Source organism: Camelina sativa, chromosome 19 (genome assembly GCF_030686135.1).
Source record: "Camelina sativa cultivar CO46 ecotype springtype chromosome 19, ASM3068613v1".
Classification (NCBI taxonomy): Eukaryota; Viridiplantae; Streptophyta; class Magnoliopsida; order Brassicales; family Brassicaceae; genus Camelina; species Camelina sativa.
This window is the reverse complement of record NC_141898.1, coordinates 7,585,086-7,604,148: the sequence shown is the minus strand read 5'-3', so window position 1 is coordinate 7,604,148 and position 19,063 is coordinate 7,585,086. Positions and strand designations below refer to the sequence as shown.

General features: G+C 38.2%; 2 protein-coding genes, 1 non-coding gene and 1 pseudogene across 3 annotated transcripts; 2 read left to right on the top strand and 2 right to left on the bottom strand.

The window, feature by feature from the left end:
- The first annotated feature begins 1,186 nt into the window (after positions 1-1,186).
- Positions 1,187-4,849, top strand: LOC147920287 (uncharacterized; annotated as a pseudogene).
- Positions 4,850-6,506: 1,657 nt separating this feature from the next.
- Positions 6,507-8,597, bottom strand: LOC104765474 (transcription factor MYBS3-like). Its single transcript, XM_010489189.3, has 3 exons — positions 7,940-8,597; positions 7,419-7,630; positions 6,507-7,321 (listed from the first exon to the last, which is right to left on the bottom strand). The coding sequence occupies exons 1-3, from the start codon at positions 8,322-8,324 to the stop codon at positions 6,761-6,763; spliced, it is 1,158 nt and encodes a 385-aa protein (XP_010487491.1). The 5' UTR covers positions 8,325-8,597; the 3' UTR covers positions 6,507-6,760.
- A 664-nt stretch (positions 8,598-9,261) lies between these two features.
- On the bottom strand, positions 9,262-16,728 carry LOC104765473 (ABC transporter G family member 29). Its single transcript, XM_087501858.1, has 19 exons — positions 16,113-16,728; positions 15,507-15,716; positions 15,345-15,429; positions 15,091-15,250; positions 14,881-15,011; positions 14,246-14,336; positions 13,833-14,134; positions 12,993-13,591; positions 12,748-12,908; positions 12,540-12,649; positions 12,284-12,437; positions 11,908-12,074; positions 11,499-11,831; positions 11,040-11,414; positions 10,819-10,952; positions 10,516-10,743; positions 10,257-10,428; positions 9,910-10,164; positions 9,262-9,811 (listed from the first exon to the last, which is right to left on the bottom strand). The coding sequence occupies exons 1-19, from the start codon at positions 16,421-16,423 to the stop codon at positions 9,539-9,541; spliced, it is 4,251 nt and encodes a 1,416-aa protein (XP_087357984.1). The 5' UTR covers positions 16,424-16,728; the 3' UTR covers positions 9,262-9,538.
- Positions 15,916-15,997, top strand: TRNAS-UGA (transfer RNA serine (anticodon UGA)). The gene has a single exon. It is a non-coding gene; the product is annotated as a tRNA-Ser (tRNA).
- Positions 16,729-19,063: the final 2,335 nt, after the last annotated feature.

Here is a 19,063-nt window from a genome sequence, read left to right as displayed (position 1 = left end):
GTAGTGGATGGCAAGGCCACAGTGGCAGTGCCAGATGCAATCCTCACTGACTCAGTTCCTTTGTGGGAAGACTTCCTTGTTGGTCGGTTTCCCTCTGCGGCTCCCCATGTCGCCAAGATCCATGTTATTGTGAATAAGATCTGGAATTTGGGGGATAAAAATATCAAGATTGATGTGTATGCGGTCAATGAAACCACTGTTAAGTTTAGGATTCGTAATGCGTCAGCTCGTCTAGGTGCGCTAAGAAGAGGTATGTGGAACATCTGTGCTTTACCCATGGTTGTTTCCAAATGGACGCCAATTGTGGAAGAGGCGAAGCCTGAGATTCGTACCATGCCTTTGTGGGTCACGGTGAAGAATGTTCCTCATTCTATGTTTTCGTGGAATGGTCTTAGTTTTCTTGCGAGCCCTGTGGGAGAGCCTAAGAGATTGCATCCGGACACTGAACTCGTTACTTGTTTTGATGAGGCTAAAATATTTGTTGAGGTTGATCTGATGAAGGAGCTGCCAAAAACTTATTTTTTTACAGTTTGGGGAGAGGATTGTTGTGTCCACTATGAATACCCTTGGTTGCCACCCCAGTGTGGGCAATGCAGGAAGTGGGGTCACTCGGATGATGGTTGTCTGGCTAAGTTGGGGAGGTCCCCCCTCGATCAAGCCCCCCACCAGCCCCCAAAAGTGTATTGGTTGTCTCAGTTGATGCAACAGAGTCGGTTCCTTCCTGCTCTGCTGCGATTGTACCTACTACTACAGTGACAGGCCATTCAGAGGACCGCGTCAAATTACCAGGTCCAACACTTGCTGCAGATGAAGGGGAAGGGACAAAAGTAACAGGCTCAGGCGGTAAAACTACAAATAGTGCAAAAAAACAGTTGGTGTTTGACCAGGAGATCGCTTCTCCTTCTCGTTATGCCGCTCTTAGCCATACTGATAGTGAGGAGAGTGAGATAGTGACAGAGACTGATCAAGCGGATGTTGAAAAATTTGATATCCCACAGGTCTCTGAAGCAGAAAAGAAGACTATCATTGACTCTGTTCGCCAGCAAGCTGCGTCAGACTCTGGTCTGCGATTGCAGTTGCCCCAGTCATCGAAGCAGGCTCATAAATTCTTGTCCACTTCTTCTAAGCCAGTAAAGGACTCTGTCCCGAACGGTCTCAGCAGAAAGAACACCCAAAAAAGAAGATAATGTCGGGTTTCTTCTGGAATATCCGAGGTTTGAATAAGTTAAATAAGCAGGATGTTATTCGGGATTGGGTTAGGAAGAACAATTTTCAGTTTGGCTGTATTTTGGAAACGAAAGTTAAGGAGCCTCATGTAGGTAAGGTGCTGAAACATGCTATTGGTAATTGGAATTTGGTCTCTAATTATGAGTTCAGTAGGTTGGGCAGAATCTGGGTTGTCTGGAGTCAGCATACCAAACTACAAGTCGTTTTTAAAAGTGGGCAATTAATATCGTGTTCGGTTCAACTAAGTGGAGTTACGGATGAATTTTGGTGTTCGTTTATCTATGCTAGAAACACTTCCGAGTAACGAAAAGAGCTCTGGCAGGATTTGAAGCAGCAACATGACCTTGCCACCTTACGAGGCATGCCATGGATACAATGCGGAGATTTTAATGAGACACTTGATGTTGAGGAGCATTCTAACTCTGTTGTTATGCCTATTGTCTCTTCTGGGATGCAAGATTTCCAGGACGTGTGTCGCTACTGTTCTTTACTGGAGCTTCGGGGTCTCGGCCCGACGTTTACTTGGTCTAATAATCAAGAATCTGGCCTGATTTGCAAAAAGTTGGACAGAGTCCTTCATAATGTTCATTGGTATGTTGTTTTCCCAACCTCTTACTATGTGATGGAAGCGGGTGGATGCTTTGACCACCTCCGAGGCAAGATAAACTTATCATCGAACATTCAGCAAAGGCGAGGGCCTTTCAAGTTCACTAACCTGATGTCTTCCCAGCCAGAGTTCTTGCCGCGTGTTGACCGGTTTTGGCATGAAACTCCTAGTCTATATCATTCCACCTCTTCACTGTTATTTTTGAGTAAGAAGATGAAACAGATAAAACTTTTGATTCGTGAGATAAGTCGAAATACGCTCTCTGACATTTCCCGCCAGTCCTCAGAAGCCTATGCGGATCTTTGTGCAAAACAGCTTGCCTCTTTTTCCCACCCTTCTCCTCAGGATGTTGCTGCTGAATCTTCAGCCCATACACGATGGGAGAGAGTTGCAGGGTTGGAGGAACGTTTCCTCAAACAACGGTCTAAGTTGCATTGGTTAAATGTGGGGGACAAAAACAATAGAGTGTTTTACAATGCTCTAAAGGAACGTTTTTCCCAGAATTTGATTCATGAGATAACAGACCCACATGGGGCTTGTCTTACCGATATGGAGAGTATTAAAGCTGAGGGCATACGTTTTTTCTCCCATCTATTGACACATAAGCCTTTGGAGTTTACTGGTATCACTGTTGATGCATTGCGACTGTTACTTCCGTTTCGGTGTTCTGTGCACGAGCAGAATCAGCTAATTATGCCTGTTACAGCAGATGAGGTGAAACAGGTTCTCTATTCCATGCCTCTGAACAAGTCTCCTGGCCCGGATGGTTACACGGTAGAGTTTTTTAAGAGTTGTTGGTCTATAGTCGGCTCGGATCTCAGAAATGCTGTTCAATCTTTTTTCATGTTTGGTTTCCTCCCAAAAGGTCTCAATGCCACGATCCTTGCCCTTATCCCTAAGACAACTAACACTCGGGAAATGAAGGACTACAGGCCTATCTCCTGTTGCAATGTCTTGTACAAGATCATCTCGAAGCTCCTCGCAAACTGTCTCAAATCCATATTACCAGGTTTTATTGCTCCAAACCAATCTGCCTTCATCAAGGACCGGTTGTTAATGGAGAACCTGCTTCTTGCAACAGAAATAGTTAAGGACTATCACCGGGATGACCTCTCTCCTCGCTGTGCCATGAAGATTGATATTTCAAAAGCTTTCGATTCAGTGCAATGGCCTTTCCTGTTCAATGTGTTGGAGCCTTTAAATCTCCCGGAACAGTTCATTCATTGGATTCGTTTGTGTGTATCCACGGCTTCTTTTTCGGTCCAAATCAATGGTGAACTGGCTGGTTATTTCAATAGTGAGAGGGGTTTACGATAAGGTTGTTCTCTCTCGCCTTACCTCTTCGTGATTTGCATGAATGTCTTGTCCTCTCTTCTTGACCAGGCCGCTGTGAATAGTCAGTTTGGTTATCATCCTCGTTGTAGGCACCTGCAACTTACACATCTTTGCTTTGCGGATGACATCATGGTTTTCTCAGATGGACAAGCTTCCTCCTTAGCAGGCATACTCGAGGTTTTCAAAGATTTTGCGGCGATGTCCGGGCTTACTATTAGTCTAGAGAAGTCGACTTTGTTCCTGGCCGGAGTCTCAAATTCCTCTCGTGCAGAGCTCCTAGCTCAGTTTCCCTTCGCATATGGCTCTCTACTTGTTCGTTACTTGGGCTTACCACTTTTAACAAGGCGAATGACTATTCATGATTGCCTTCCATTGATAGAAAAGATAAAGGCCCGCATTGGTTCTTGGAAGCATAGATTTTTATCCTTTGCAGGACGGTTACAGTTGCTCAGCTCAGTGATTGCGAGTCTCACTAATTTTTGGATTTCAGCTTTCAGGCTGCCCAGTGCTTGTGTTCATGAGATTGAACGCCTTTGTGCAGCATTTCTTTGGTCTGGACCGGATCTCAATGGAAGAAAAAATAAACTTGCATGGGAGGATGTGTGTAAGCCTAAGTTTGAAGGTGGTCTGGGTTTGAAGTCTATTGTTGAGGTCAACAAGGTTAGCTGTTTTAAATTAATTTGGCGGATAGTCTCAGCTTCGAACTCTCTTTGGGTCAACTGGATCAAGAGGGAGCTCCTGCGTTCATCTTCCTTTTGGTCAGGCAGGGAATCCACAACCTTGGGCTCGTGGATATGGAAGAAATTACTCAAGTACAGACCCTTGGCAAAGCCTTTTCACATGATGGACTTTCAGAACGGTCTTCACACATCGTTTTGGTATGACACTTGGTGCTCTCTTGGTTGTCTTTACGATCTCCTAGGGGACCAGGGGTTCATTACTCTTGGCATTCTTTCCACTGCTACAGTTGCGTCAGTTCTTCAGTCTCACCGGGGTCACCGTCACCGCTCTGCTTTGCTCAACAATATTGAGTTGGAGATTGGTGAGCTCAGAGGTCGGGGACAGCGTGCCCAAGGTGACAATGCTCTGTGGCGACAGTCTAATGGGACATACATGCCTCGGTTTTCAACTTCAGAGACATGGCTACAACTAAGGCGAGTGGTTTCAACAGTGGGTTGGTATCCATGTGTTTGGTTTGTTGACTCTGTTCCAAAGTATTCTTTCATGCTCTGGCTTGCTGCGCGACACCGGCTTACTACCGGAGAACGCATGCTATCCTGGAACCGCGGTTTGAATCCCTCGTGTGTGTTCTGTCAGGCGCCAGTCGAGACCCTTGGTCATCTTTTCTTTGCTTGCCCTTATTCGGTTCGAGTATGGGAAAACCTCACCCGCCAACTCTTTCGCCACTGCTACTCAACCTGTTTCACTCAGATTCTGTCTCTCCTTTCGAGTGCCACGATCATAGGTACAACGTGTTTCCTTCTACGCCTTATCTTCCAAGCTGCTGTTCACTCGATTTGGTTGGAGCGTAACCGGCGACGTCATGGGGATAAATCTACTACCTCTGCGCAATTAACCAAGTTCTTGGATAGACTGGTCCGTAACAAGCTCCTTTCGCTGCAGCAACACACGACCAAGTATGCTGATGGCCTGCAACTATGGCTTGCAACTCGACATTGACTCATTCTCCTCTTTTACTTTATTCCAATTTTTAAAAAACTTGTAGGCAATTTGCACAATTCTTTTAATTCAAGGACACATTTATTGTAAAAAGAAACTTTTTTTTGTTTTGAATATATTTTCACATTCATTCAAAAAAAAAAAAAAAAAATACTATCAAATTTTGAGTAGCTGTTGTGGTTGAAAGTTGAAACAATTTTTTTTTTGAGTATAAATGTGACAGGTGCAAAGAATTTTTTTAAAATGGTGCTATTGCTAACATAATGGCCACTGCAAAGAAGTTTGAATATGTGTTTGTGTAGATGAGGTTGCACAGCCATAGGAAACAAATATCATTACTGTTAATACAATCAAAACTGGTGACAAATTCAGGACGTCTGACCATTTATTAGAGGATTTGATTTACATATAGAAAGATTATAAGAGATGACAAATTCTTCTATGAACACGATTTTTAGCATTGTTCTTATAATTTTTAGTATCATTTGAGTGAGGCTGGAACTCTAAGATATCCTTGGTGGCTTATTTAGAACATGGCAATTGGTACCCAAGATATTAAAGTAGATGTCTTAGTTTCTTATCATCCCTACAGACCACCTTAACTTTACGTTAGAGAACATTTTCCATAGAAGTCCATTTAGAGTATAGTGGTCGTTTAGTCTCTAGAACCCAAAAAACTTAGTTAAACATAATTTAGGACTTAGCTTAGCTAACCCTTTTTCAAAAAAAAAAAAAAAGCTTAGTTAAACATAATTTAGGCTCCTACCGGCCACCATTTACTATCATTTATAAAGGCTTAATTTATGGTAAAATATAGATCAAACTCTAGTGTTAAAAATATCTCTTTCTAGTACTATTGCATCATAACTCATGCATTTGTGGTCACATAAGACTATAATGTGAAGTACTAAAATATGTGGTCTAACTAAGTTCAAATACTTTTCTCAAAAAGAACCAAGAACTTTGTTTCCAAGTGCTTGTGCGGCCATACATACAACAATGACTGAAAATCTATAGTGCTAGGTGTATATGGCCACCTCAAACGCTTCTACCAATATAACTGGGTGACACAACCGGCGATTGATATATGTTGGATCCATTCAAACCGAAAAATAATTACAAGAATAATCCTTATACAAGAGCCGTACTAGTCGTTAGAGAAGCGAAAGAGACGGTAGATTGAAGCACAAGGAAGAAACATATTTAAAAGGTATGAAGATAATGTGAATACACATTTTTATTTTTTTCCTGATAACAAATGTGAATACACACATTTGGAGAAATGTTGACACATTTTTACTATTTTAGCATTAAAAAGTGGCTCGTTTGGAATATTTTTAGGAACTTATATGGGGGCTGAATTGCAATCATTTACAAAATTCGACTTCAGGTTCCCTTTTCATTTTCTTGAAATTATTCCCAACGCAGCATTGATTCTCTACTCCTGATTTGATTTGTGCTTCCATTGCTGAAAGCAGCTTCACACCAAAGAACAAATACTCTTACCTTTTTTGAGTCTCTTTCTTTTCTGCTTATATCCATTTTAATGTTCGAGTCGAACATTTAACAGTAGATATGGTTGAACGGTAGCAATAAATTTATAATTTGTAACATTTCTTATTGTCTAATCTCTAAAATAATTAATAAGAATGCCATAAACATTAAAATCAGTGATTGTATTGTAAGTTACGCTTATCTTATGTAAGTATGACGTGATACTGAGAAATGTGTTTTGACTGTTTGGTAAGTCTGTTGTTACAGTTTGCTCTATTTTTTCTTTTTTTTCTTTGGTAAGAAGTATTCTCTCTCTCTCTAATGGCTCAAAGCTTGGTTTGTTTCGTCCTCAAACCAGGAACATCCTCTGCTTTAATCCGGTCTTCTTCATTCTTTAACACAACAACATTAGATTTTTCAGATAGCCTGGATCGCGCTGTTGCCTTTACTCAAATCCGCACCATTCACCGAGCCATTTGAGTGAAATGCCGATGGCCTTGAGGGCTCTAGTTTCAACGATAGCGGGGAAGCAGAAGGAGAAGTTTCAGTCCCATGTTTTGTTCCCATTCCTATGCTAAGCTGAGACATACCAACCAGCTCGTCCATGTTCACACGTTCTTTAGCAAATCCAGGTTTTGGTTTTAGGACCTGATGATGCTGAGAAGAAGTCTCAGCTTCGAAACCATGTTCTGTTCCCTGAAGTGATGTGGAAGTCGCAGGGAGCCAAATCGTGTAAGTGACTGGAAAACAAGGAGGATAGAAACCTCCCGGGACTAGCATTGGTGAAACCCCGTTCGATGGTTCTATAGCTTCTTCAGGTTTTTCCTGTGGTAGCGCCTTGGCTATGACCGCTTCAGGTTCCGTGGTATTATTGAGTGAGAGCTCTAGTGAAGGAAGGTAACTTTTGTTCTCAAGCTCCTCGCTTGGAGAAGAACGGTTTACGGTTTGGTCTTCTTGTATTGGCGATGAATCCGTTACCTAAAAGGCAGCAAAACAGAGGAGACACACACTCAATATACAAGTTTCCCAAATATTAGAAATAACAGAAAATCCATAAAGTGATAATGATGCAAACCATTTCATCAGTAACCATGTCAAAGAGGCTGGACCGTCTTTTCCTGCGGCTGGAACTCGTATGGCGAATGAAATACTTTTGAGCATGACTAGCCACTTGTGTAGGAGTTCTTGAAGTTACATAGTTTCTTGAAATACCACGCCAATCTCCTTTCCCAAGTTTCTGAAGTCCGACTAAGAATAGCCTGTGTTCTTCCTCAGTCCAAGGAATACCTATAGTAACCCCAATATAACATGTCACATTTCATAACCAACCACATAATGACCATAGACTTAAAAGTCCAAGACCAACAAAAGAAACTAAATTAATCCAACAATTCCACTAACCGGTTACACCTAAAACCATTTTCAATTCTTGCAATAACCATTGACCACTACCAATTCCTTAAAGCATAAACCTTTAGAGCAATTTCAATTACAAAAGTTCAAAACTTTGCAATCAGAGACTCTCACATTAACAACAATGGATTTCTTACAAAAATAGAAAAGATTTAAAAAACGTAAAGTCGTGTCCTTTTTTACCTCGCTTCCTCTCTCCACGACGGTGACTAGAACCAGAACCATGAGCAGGATCATCAGATAAGTACCCTTCATTATGATGCAAACCAGAGTATCGGGCATGATCGGATAACGGCGAGTCGTTATGATTAGACGTCGCTAAAGGAGACGACGGAGATAAACGGTGGTGCGTAGTCGCAGCCGCCGCAGCAACAGCCAATGCAGAGAGATTACCCATACTCGCACTCTTCTTAATAATCGAACCATCCGTTAACCTCACACCGAACAGCTTCACCGCCGAGGAGGAACAAGACCCTCCTCCTCCTCCTCCACCACCGCACGTACCACGCGTTGGACACGTGCGTGAGTTGTGTCCATTGTTGCTACAATGCGAACACCGACGAGTCATTCGCACAAAAACACACAAACAAACAAGAAAAGAGAGAACCTTTTTGGTAATAAATGCTTCTTCTTGAAAACAAGTTTGTTTCTTTTTTTTGTGTGAAGTATAACACGAATTGAATTCAATGAAGATTTTTTTATTTTTTTTTTATTTTTTAGATAAGAGATAATTTGTAACCATGGGAAAAGACTTGGTTTTGATTTCTTATGGAAAAAAAAGAAGTCAAGGGTATTTTCGGTAATTTGTGTTTCAAAAGATGAGAGGATTGTGCTGGATCGTACGTTGAATTCGCGTTTTTTATTACTATTATAAGCTTTTATTTATCCTTTTATCTTACCTGGAATTTTTGTATTTTTTTTTTTGTATTAAGATGACAAACAACAGATTTATTTTTTTTATATATAGAGGATAATTTTTAAAAATAGAAACAATGGTACCGACAAATTCAGTTCTTGTAACCAAGATAATGAAAATAATATAATTTAAAGATGGATAATATTATTTAAAACCTAAATCTGTCCCGATACTCACCAATAAAGTAATGTTTTTGACTTCAATCCACTTGTTACGCGATCTATCTATTTTATATAAGAAAGAAGAAGCACGTGGTCTTACAAGATAAAACGTTTTGAATATATGAAGATGAGACAAGTGGTTTATATTTAAAGAGATTTTGATATTAGTATCACAAAGCGTAATTCACACATATTATTATGTGATAGTTTCTTTAATTAGGTACGAAAATGTGATTGAGATTTGAACAAAAAAAGGCTTTCATAACTTATCCTTGTCATAATTAACTCTTTTTCTCGTTCACAAATCTTAAAAGAAGTATACATCCACAAGGTTAAAACAAACGCATTTGACTTTCATTTATGTTTGAATTTTTATGCCCAAGCCAGACGTGAAAGCAAAAAAGATTTAAAAGAAACACACTTACACAAACCTAAACAAGCTCATCGTTGTTATGATTAATGTTTTTAACTGTTCGGATATACATGAAGTTTTGAGTTTAAAATTATCACTCATTCTCTTTAATATATGTTGTATATTCCCCCCCCCCCCCCCCCCAGATTCTATTGTGTTACATATATTGTACACTTTACAATCAATAAAGCATCAATCACAAACTATTATATGGCATATCCAAAAACCCTATTTTTTACTAGCTTCCTTTTTTTTTTTCCTTCACGCCAAACCTGTCCGGCGACTACTACACTCTACCGTTCTTGGAAATTGAGCGTTCTTATGCCGAAAGCAAACATAAAGGCAAAAAACAGAGCGAAGCCAACTAACACGGTAGCAACCGGGACCATGAAATCTGCGTCGTATCCATAGTTGTTTTCAATGTACCACTTTATCGTCGGATCAGTTGTCATACCCGGAACTTTAATCGTATCCTCCACGTCACCGTACTGCGAGACAATCAAACCGTACACAGTCCAAGCTACTGGACAGATCCAGTAATACCATACCCACCATTTCGGGATTCTCTGCAGAATAAAATAAATCAGCTTATATGATCGATTTTTTTTTTAAAAAAAGCCCTTAGGGCTTGAGCTTTCTTGCCACAAACGTAACCGAAACTAACCGGTCTAGGGATAACAAAACCAGAAAATAGGTTGAAAAGCCCGTAGAAAGCTCCGGCAAAAACGGCTGCGACTTGCTGGTTCGGAGTGAGGGCAACTGTCATCATCCCATAGTATGTGAAGTAGAGGAAGGAGAAGAATGAAACGAAGAAAAACCAAAAGAATTTGGCGAGTTTCCATTCGAAACAGAGCATTGCGTATATAATTAGTGTATAATATGTAGTTTGGAGCAGCACATACGGTATTTCACATACCACCTGAAACCAAGCTTTAGTTAGAGACTACTCTACCACTCATCAAGATTTCTTGTTAAACAAGTATACCTAAAACGGTTCAAGTTTAATCTCACCTGTGCTAGGGCATATGGTAAAGCAGAGTACATTTCAGCAGCTCTTTCTCTATAGAATACAGTTCGCTCCACTGCTATTAGCGGTTGGACTGATGAAGAATTATTTATGCCCACGAATAAAACTGCAGCGTACATTGCTCCAATAACCTTTGTAAGATCATTTGCATTGTCCCTGTTTGTGAAAACAAAATAGTATAGAGTCAATGTAAGTATGAAACCCTGATACTAGATTGATTCATTCAAGTCACTGATCACAAACCTTTTTGTGCCAACTTTCCAAAAAATTGATCCGATCATTAGAGCTGAGACCAATGTAAAGAAAAATCTTGCTAGATTGTAATCAGGAGTTCTCCAATAAGTTATCCACTGCTTCCACAGACAAGATTTGAATTGTCCTAAAGATGATTGTGAAAACTGCGTAGAGAAATAGAGATCACTTGCTCCTTGTGGTGGTGTGCTTAGTTCCTTTACAAGATTCTTGTTTTGTCTACACCAAGAACAACTCTAATTGAGTATAAAATATTGGAAATGACCTTAGCTTTAAATATTAGGTTTGACTTACTGATATAAGGATGATGTATTGTAATGCTCAGCAAAATCTATCTCAAGTTTTGCTTCTGCAGCCATTGAGCTCACTTCTAGCATCCATGTCGCCGGATTATACTTCTCTTTGATTTTTGGAACTCCATGAATCGCCTGCGGTTTCTCAAAAGAGTACTGATCAGGAAAGTTCTTAACAGTTTAATATCAAAGTCTTATCAAATTAAAAATGTAGAATCTGACCTGAAAATATTCAATAATCTTGTGGGAGTTTTGACCTAAAGGACCAGCATATATGACTTGTCCTCCTCTCTTCATAAGAAGAAGTTCATCAAAAGCTTCAAAGATATCAATGCTAGGTTGGTGGATTGTGCAGACCACAGTTCTTCCTGTGTCAACTGTGTTCCTCACTGTCCTCATCACAATCGCTGCAGCCCTAGCGTCAAGACCAGAAGTAGGCTCATCCATGAAGATTATGGATGGATTCGCCACTAGTTCCACTGCAATTGTCAGTCTCTTCCTCTGTTCTGTTGATAACCCTGTGATCCCTGGAAGCCCCACAATCGCATCTTTGAGACTCTCTAGCTCTACTAGATCCATCACTTCATCCACAAATCTCTACAAAAGTCCGCTTATGTGTTAAGCCTTTGGCTTGAGATATATCTCAAATGATGTGTGAAGTTTAAAAGAAGAAGTAATTACTAATTTCTCATCTTTAGTGACTTCTTTTGGGAGACGAAGGAAAGCAGAGTAGATGAGAGACTCTTCCACAGTGACTTGCGGTGAGTGGATATCGTTCTGTTCACAATAACCAGAGATTCTTGCAAAGGTTTCTTGTCTTTTAGGGAAACCGGAGATTCTGATGTCTCCTTCGATGTATCCACCAGTTTTACGGCCTGCCAAAACATCCATTAAAGTTGTCTTACCAGCTCCACTTACTCCCATCAAAGCTGTTAATACCCCTGGCCTAAAGACCCCTGTCACTTCCCTTAGCAGCTGAAGCTTATCCTTGGAAACTCCTTGTTCCTTCATTTCCTGTTTTTTTAGGGGTTTTATATCATTATGTTTTTGTGTAAACACACTCACTTTAGTCTTTTGGATTTGGTGTTACCTTAGGCATGTCGACGTAGTAGTTGACATTATCAAAAGACATTGTGAGAGGGGTAAAAGGTAGAACCATTCCTCTTTTCGCATAAACGTTGTTACTCTTTGAGCCATTCTCTGCTCCGTTTTCTTCTGCATTTTCTTTTGAAATGGCTGCTTGTGGTTTGTCAAGTGCTAGCGTACCAATAAACGTAATGTCAGGGTAGGAAGAAACGAAAAGAAATGTCACATTCATGTGTTTCCATACCATAACCAATTTAATAAGCTATGAGTGAATTTTCCCATGTTTGTTATGTATTATATTTAGGTCTCAGGTTATTGTAGATATGTGATTCTAATAGATCATTATAATCAAAATAATCAATCGATATAAGTGTACTTACGGTTTAGATATGCCAGAGCGAAGGTAACAAGGATGTTGAAGAGAACCACAAACATGAGAATGACTCCTACCCCGATCCAATACCAGTTTGGATCAGCGAAAATATCGAATATCTCAAGAACAGCCAACCCTAGCGTCGTTGAGTTATCAGAAGACTGTAAGGAAAGTAAAAGGGAGTTTCCTGATTAATCATTAGAGTAATTAAAAATGAAGAAGTTATATAAGAGAATGGCAGAAAGATAGGTTGGAGAGTTTACCGGTTGATTCATCCATCTAGGAGCCAACATTTCATTTACAGTTAAAGCGTCGTAAGTGTAAGCCATTGGTGAAACCCAGTAAGCCCATTTCCACCATATAGGAAGGTCACCTGTTAACCACCATCAAAACATAAGAACTGCATATTTTTAGAAATCAGTTTGCATGTTACTGTTTTTTTGAAGGTATAAGGTATGTATGTAATATAACCTTTAGGAACAACGAACCCTCCAAGCAAGAAGAGGAGCATAACAACTAGAGCTCCTCCAGTATTAGCAAGAATCATCGATCTGCAAACTGCCGCACTGAATCGAAATATAGAACCAGCCATCTGCTGTGTCAGAAATATCACCAACAAATGCTTCAAGAACCTGAAAACAACAGAAATTAAGTTGATAGTGTAACTTGTTTAAGTTGACAATGTAACTTGTTGCGGGTTCAAGAACCATCTTCACCTGCTGAGTTCTGGAGAAAATCCGATCAAGTAATACGTAATGGAAACCCAAACAACGGATTCAAAGATGGAGATAGGAATCCCTAGGATAACTGTTGGGAGAGTGAAGGTCCAAGGAGGGTGGAACAAAAGGTCTCGTTGCTTGTAGAACACGGGAAGTCTTTGAATCATCAAAGCAAGCTCGGCGAATCCATTAAACAAGTTGACGATCATGGAGAACATCAACGCACCGATGTAGACGGCTCCATCACTCTCGTTCTTTGTCCCCATCTCCGTCCTCAGGTACACTGTAGACGCAATCAAGGCCACAATAATAATCTGAACGGTCTTAGTAACGTAGAAGAAAGAGTTACGTTTCATGAGAAGCAGTTCTCTGTCCCAACAGATCTTGAAGAGTTGAGATTTGGGAACAGAGTGTTTGCTAAAGACGAGAGAAGCAGGGTGTGATTTGAATCTGTCGTAAGGGACGGACAGTTCTTTTTCAAGATTGGCTCCGACATGGAAGGTTCTGAACCGTTTGGAGAATTCCGAGACTGGAATGTAACTGTATGGTTTCGTCGTGTCTGCCCAATACTGTTCTTGGTCTTTCCTTGAAGTTACCTGTTTACCAACGCAAGTGGATCAGATATATTTTCTTCTATAATAATGATTAAAATTAGGGTCATTTTGGTAAACGCCCATATAGATGTAATAATATGAGAATTATAAAAAATAAAACCACAAATGTAAAAATTAATCTTATAAATTGTGCATCACCTAGTTAAGTAAAAAGTTCACTATTAATTCTAGGTTAAGTAACAATTTTTTTGTTAGGATGAACAAAATAAAATAAGATATAGACCTCTTGCAAGAAATCTGCAGTGCCTTTGCGGTCAGGACACTTGAAACCGCAAGTCTCGAAGAAGGCAAGAACATGATCACGTGGACCTTGGTACACGATTTGGCCCTCTGACAATAGAATGATATCATCGAAAAGTTCGAACGTTTCAGGAGCTGGTTGTAATAAGGACATGAGAACCGTTGCGTCCGTGAACCGAACAACCTCTTGAAGGCATTTCACTATTTGGTACGTTGTTGAACTGTCAAGACCTGTCGATATCTCGTCCATGAACAATGTCTTTGTTGGTCCCACTATCATCTCTCCTGTTTTGTTTTTTTAAGGAAAAGAAAAGAAGTTGTAATCGTGTGACTTGCGGCTCATGGAGTTAACATGGATATGGGAGTAGTTGAAGAACATAGAAAGTTAAAGGGAACCTGTTGTGACTCTTTTCTTTTGACCACCAGAGATTCCTCTAACCATCTCATCTCCGACCACCGTATCTTTGCATATGTCAAGTCCTAATATCTGAAGAATTAAAAAAAAACAAAAAAAATATCCAATAGTTACCCCAATTTGTCAAACCAAATTAGACTAAAATGTTTACTATTGGGGTTGTTGAGTCAAAAATGAAGAGTCAAATGACTTTTAGGTGAAAAGTTGAGACTTGGGAGTAGGTGAATGTGTGTGTATCCACTAATGGCGTGAGTTGGAATTTTTAGATGGAAAGACTTTCTATCTCTGATTATTTTCAATGCATGCATCTATCTTTTAAAAATATATCTCTATTTGTTAGTGGATCAAAGATATTTTGGCAAAAACAAATATCATATCATTTCACAAAAACTCATACTTAATTAATCTCTTTAACCCATACATTTTGTAGCTGCTATTTTTTTTTTTTTTCCTAGAAGGATTCAAAATTCTTAGTTAAGAACTTATGAAAAATTATGCAAAAAAAAAAAAAAAAAAAAACTCTACAGTTACACCCTAGCTAATATCATTTGACATATTAGATCTATATACTATTTTCGAAAAAAATCGCACAATATGTTGAAGGTGAAATCATTACTCTGAGAGTGTAGTCTGTGATGAGATTGCTCTTGACATCACCAGCTGCGATGGACTTCATGAAGAGATCCACTTCCGGTTCCGGCAATATCCCTGCCTCCTTCTCTCTCCTCACCAGCTCACTTAACAAATCTATAGCATCACAAACTTAAGTTTTCTTAATTTGATAAGTTCGATTATATAACACATAAGCATTTAAAATGATAATTACCGTATCTAGTGCCAACTCCTTGACATCTAGCAGAAAATTCAAGAGTTTCTTGGACAGTCATGACTCCAATATGAACATCGTTTTGACTTATGTATGCTGATGTTTTCTGTGGCACAAACTCGTTTAATCCATGCCCATTGTACGTTACACTTCCTGTGACCTGTCCATTTTCATTAATCGCATTACTAATTCAACTCTCCTTTTTATTAGTATTATTTGTAAATTGTAATTAATCATATGTGTATTAGTTAAACCTTTAAGCTTGGGTCTAGTTTTCCAGCTAACGCCAATAAAAGAGTTGTTTTCCCTGATGATGGTGGACCTAATAAAAGTGTCATTCTGCAAAAACCACCAAAACCATACATTATAATCAACATCGAGTTCATGTAAAAGCAAATTTTGAAGTTTCCCGTTACCTTGAAGGTTTGATAATACCGGAGACGTCTCTAAGGATAGTGACTTTAGTGGTTTCTGTAAAGTTAAAACCAAGCAAACGAAGACCTCTCTCTGCAATGTTTAAAGCAACGTTAGGTAATGTGGGAAGAGCTCTTTTTCCTATGTGACAATTCGCCTCTATCGTTACTTTCTCGAATCTCCCTTCCACTGTGGGTAGCTTTATTCGCACCCTGCCATAAATGATAGAAACATCACATTAAAAAGGTAAAAAGTAAAATTTCCAAAAACAGGATTTTACATCACAAGAATATTTTTTGTTGCAATAAGATTTTTTTTTTTTAAAGAGTTATAAGGACTTTGCATGTATTAGAGAAAAAAACATCGGAACACTTTTCGTAATAAATTTCAAATCTCTAAGTATATCAAACAGTCGATATGTCCGAGTGGTTAAGGAGATAGACTTGAAATCTATTGGGCTTCGCCCGCGCAGGTTTGAACCCTGCTGTCGACGTAATATTTTGTATTTTTCTCAACTCAAACCAAATTTTATCATCAAAAAAAAAATGCTAATAGATTGGTTGCATGTAACAGTCAGTCGCACAAAAATCTAGAATAATAATTAATACCTGTCGATTCGGTTCTTGAACTTTTTCAAGAACTTCTCGTTGTCTTCCTCGGTGACTTTGAAGATAGAATCGATGAACTTCTGGCGATCATCGACTCCAAGCTTGGTGACGTCGACGAGGTCTTCATGAGGATGAATGATAGTGGTACGAAGACGAGTGAAGGTTGGAAGTTTCTCGAGAGCTGCCCATTTAAGAGCTTCCTCGTCGTGGTCGTTGATCGTTGAACCGCTTCTCCTTGAGAAATGGCTATTACTATGACTTGCTAACAACTCTCCCAAGCTCCTACTTAGGCTTCTCGACAACGTCTCCATTTTTTTTTGTTGTTGGAGGATTTGGGAATTAGCAAGAGAGAGGAGAAGGGTTTGTTTGTTAATGTAGTTTTTTGATTTGGTAGCCAAAGAAAAAATTTCGGAAAACAAAAAGAAAGCGTGAGGAATCTGAGGGTTGAGTGGGTGAGAGCAAGGACATGTGTACTAGTTATCTTTGTTTTGTTAAAGAAAGATTATCTTACGAAAGCTGGTGAACTAGGGAATTTTCGTTTACTATATATGGGATTTTCCGTAAACTATACATACATACTCGTTTCTTTAACAAAAGTAATAAATCAGCGACAGCTAAATACAATTAATTTAAATGTTTAATAGTATATGTAATGTTTTTAGTTTTTGGTTTTAAAAGTGAAGAACGTTTCTTGTTTGGTAATTAAGTATGGATTCAGTTTTTAAGACATTCGATGCCTTGTGTTAATTGCCATGTCAACTTGACAAGTGGAACTTGAATTTTCTGTAGAAAAAAAAATGTTTTTGATGTATTATATTTTACTTTATGTATAAACCAACTAAGACTTATAGGGGAAATGGAGTAATAATAAAGATCCATCCAAACTTATTTTCTAATTGTTTTTTATATATATATGGGGGGAGAGAGAGAGAGAGAGAGAGGAGAGAGAGGTAAAAGTAAAATTGCTGTATTTGGTGACCAGCTTAGTTTCAGATATGCCATGCACCACTACATAAGATGGATTTGGTGACCAGCTTGGTTCTGTTAAGGGTGAGTAATTATGATATCTCAAGGAAGATAACATTATTTCATGAAGAATTAGATAACCAACTAATTGTACTTGTAACATGAAAGCTGAAAATCTTTAAACATATTAGTGGATAAACATGGAATAAGAATAATATTTATACAAGTCAACTAGTACAAATTTATACAATTCATATTTTTACGAAACAAAATGTATGACCAAAGATGTAAATAGTTATTAATAGTAAAATATATGACACCGTTCAAAATTTATTAGTGTTGTTATAACAATTGTAAACAAAACAAAAAAGTGTTGTTACAAAAAAAAGTTTTGAGTTCAAGTAAAACACTAGAGATATCAAAAGTGTTTTTTTTAGCAACAACATTTTTAGAGTCAAATGCGACATGATCGTTGGAAATTGGTAATATTTCAGACTCTAACAATAAAAAAATGTCATTTATTATAGTAAATTTTAAAAATAAATCTACTAATTTACCTATTTAAATCGTTTAAACTTCAAAAGTTCAAAGCGTTTCCTTACTATTTGCTCATTAAATAAGAAACTCAAATTATATTGCAAGCGCCATATAATTTATCTGAAGTGGCAAAAATAACCTTGGGTAGGTAATAGAATACTACTAGTTATCAACTATTGATTTACCGGTTACCACCATTTGGTTTGTGTGGCCTTTCGTGTTTCGCCTTCTCTTCTATCGTGACCTCTAAATATGTCATGCGTGTTAATTCTTTCTTTTTTATGTCATGTATTTTGCACAGTTAACATTCTTTATCACAAACACTCGCTAGGATACTACATTACTACTTAAACTCATCCGGACATGGTCACTCCAATATTGATCAATCAAAGCTAACTATATATATGTGTATATAGTCTACAAATTATTTCTGTTTCTTTAAACACTAGTAGATTGACTTTGGCTTCGATTCTTTCTTTTAATAAATGATACTTATTGATACTAGATTTTGAACGTTAGAGTATCATTGATGATATAATTTTATATTAGTTGGAAATTGGAGGCACTCACCATTCACCAACTTAAGTCTTTGCAACGTGTTTGGCGTTGAACACAATAAACCAAACTTGTCAGTCTCAAATGTCAAAAGAGTTTGAAATTAGTCTCTATGTGGCCTCGACCGTTCGGACATAACACCAAATTAACTACTTTTACTTCAGTTTTTTTTATTTTCACTTTAAATCATAATGTCACAGATTCGTCATCTGGACGTTTAAGTTTGAGAATAAATTTGTTTCTTTATTTCCTACACAGGAGGAGTTCCTTTAATTAACTACCAAGTTTTAAATTTGAAGCTTAAGCTGGCCGAAAGAAATACGATTATGAGGCCCAAAGAATATATAGAGGCTTAGTTGAGCCTAAAGTGGCCGTTTATATATAAAATTAAACTACATAAGTGAGTCCTCCAAATTGATGACAAAAAAAAGTGTGTCCTCGAAAAAATTATCTTAATTATATAGATACCGTAAAAAATTTATATAAATCCTCAATTTCACATATCAAGCCAAAAATATTTGAATTTTTACTGACCAAAATAATTCCCAAATTTGAATTCATTTTGCTTAAATATATTCAATTGTTGGATAATTCCAAAGAGTTGAGTGAAAAGCTTAATTATATCTTCTGTAGTTTTTTTTATTTCAACAATTCTAACAATCATTTTTCTAGTTAGATGGCAGGACCGTAAAATACTATGTGAAAAAGGTCAGACAAAAAAATTACAGATAGCCAACCAATTCAAAGTATCATGGAGATTCTCGGATTGAGTCAAGTAATGTTGCAGAATCACAAGATTGATAAATCACTAAGATATGAGAATGTGCTATTAATATTAATCAAGTAGTGTTTACCGTTCAATGCATTATCTTATATATATATATATATGATGT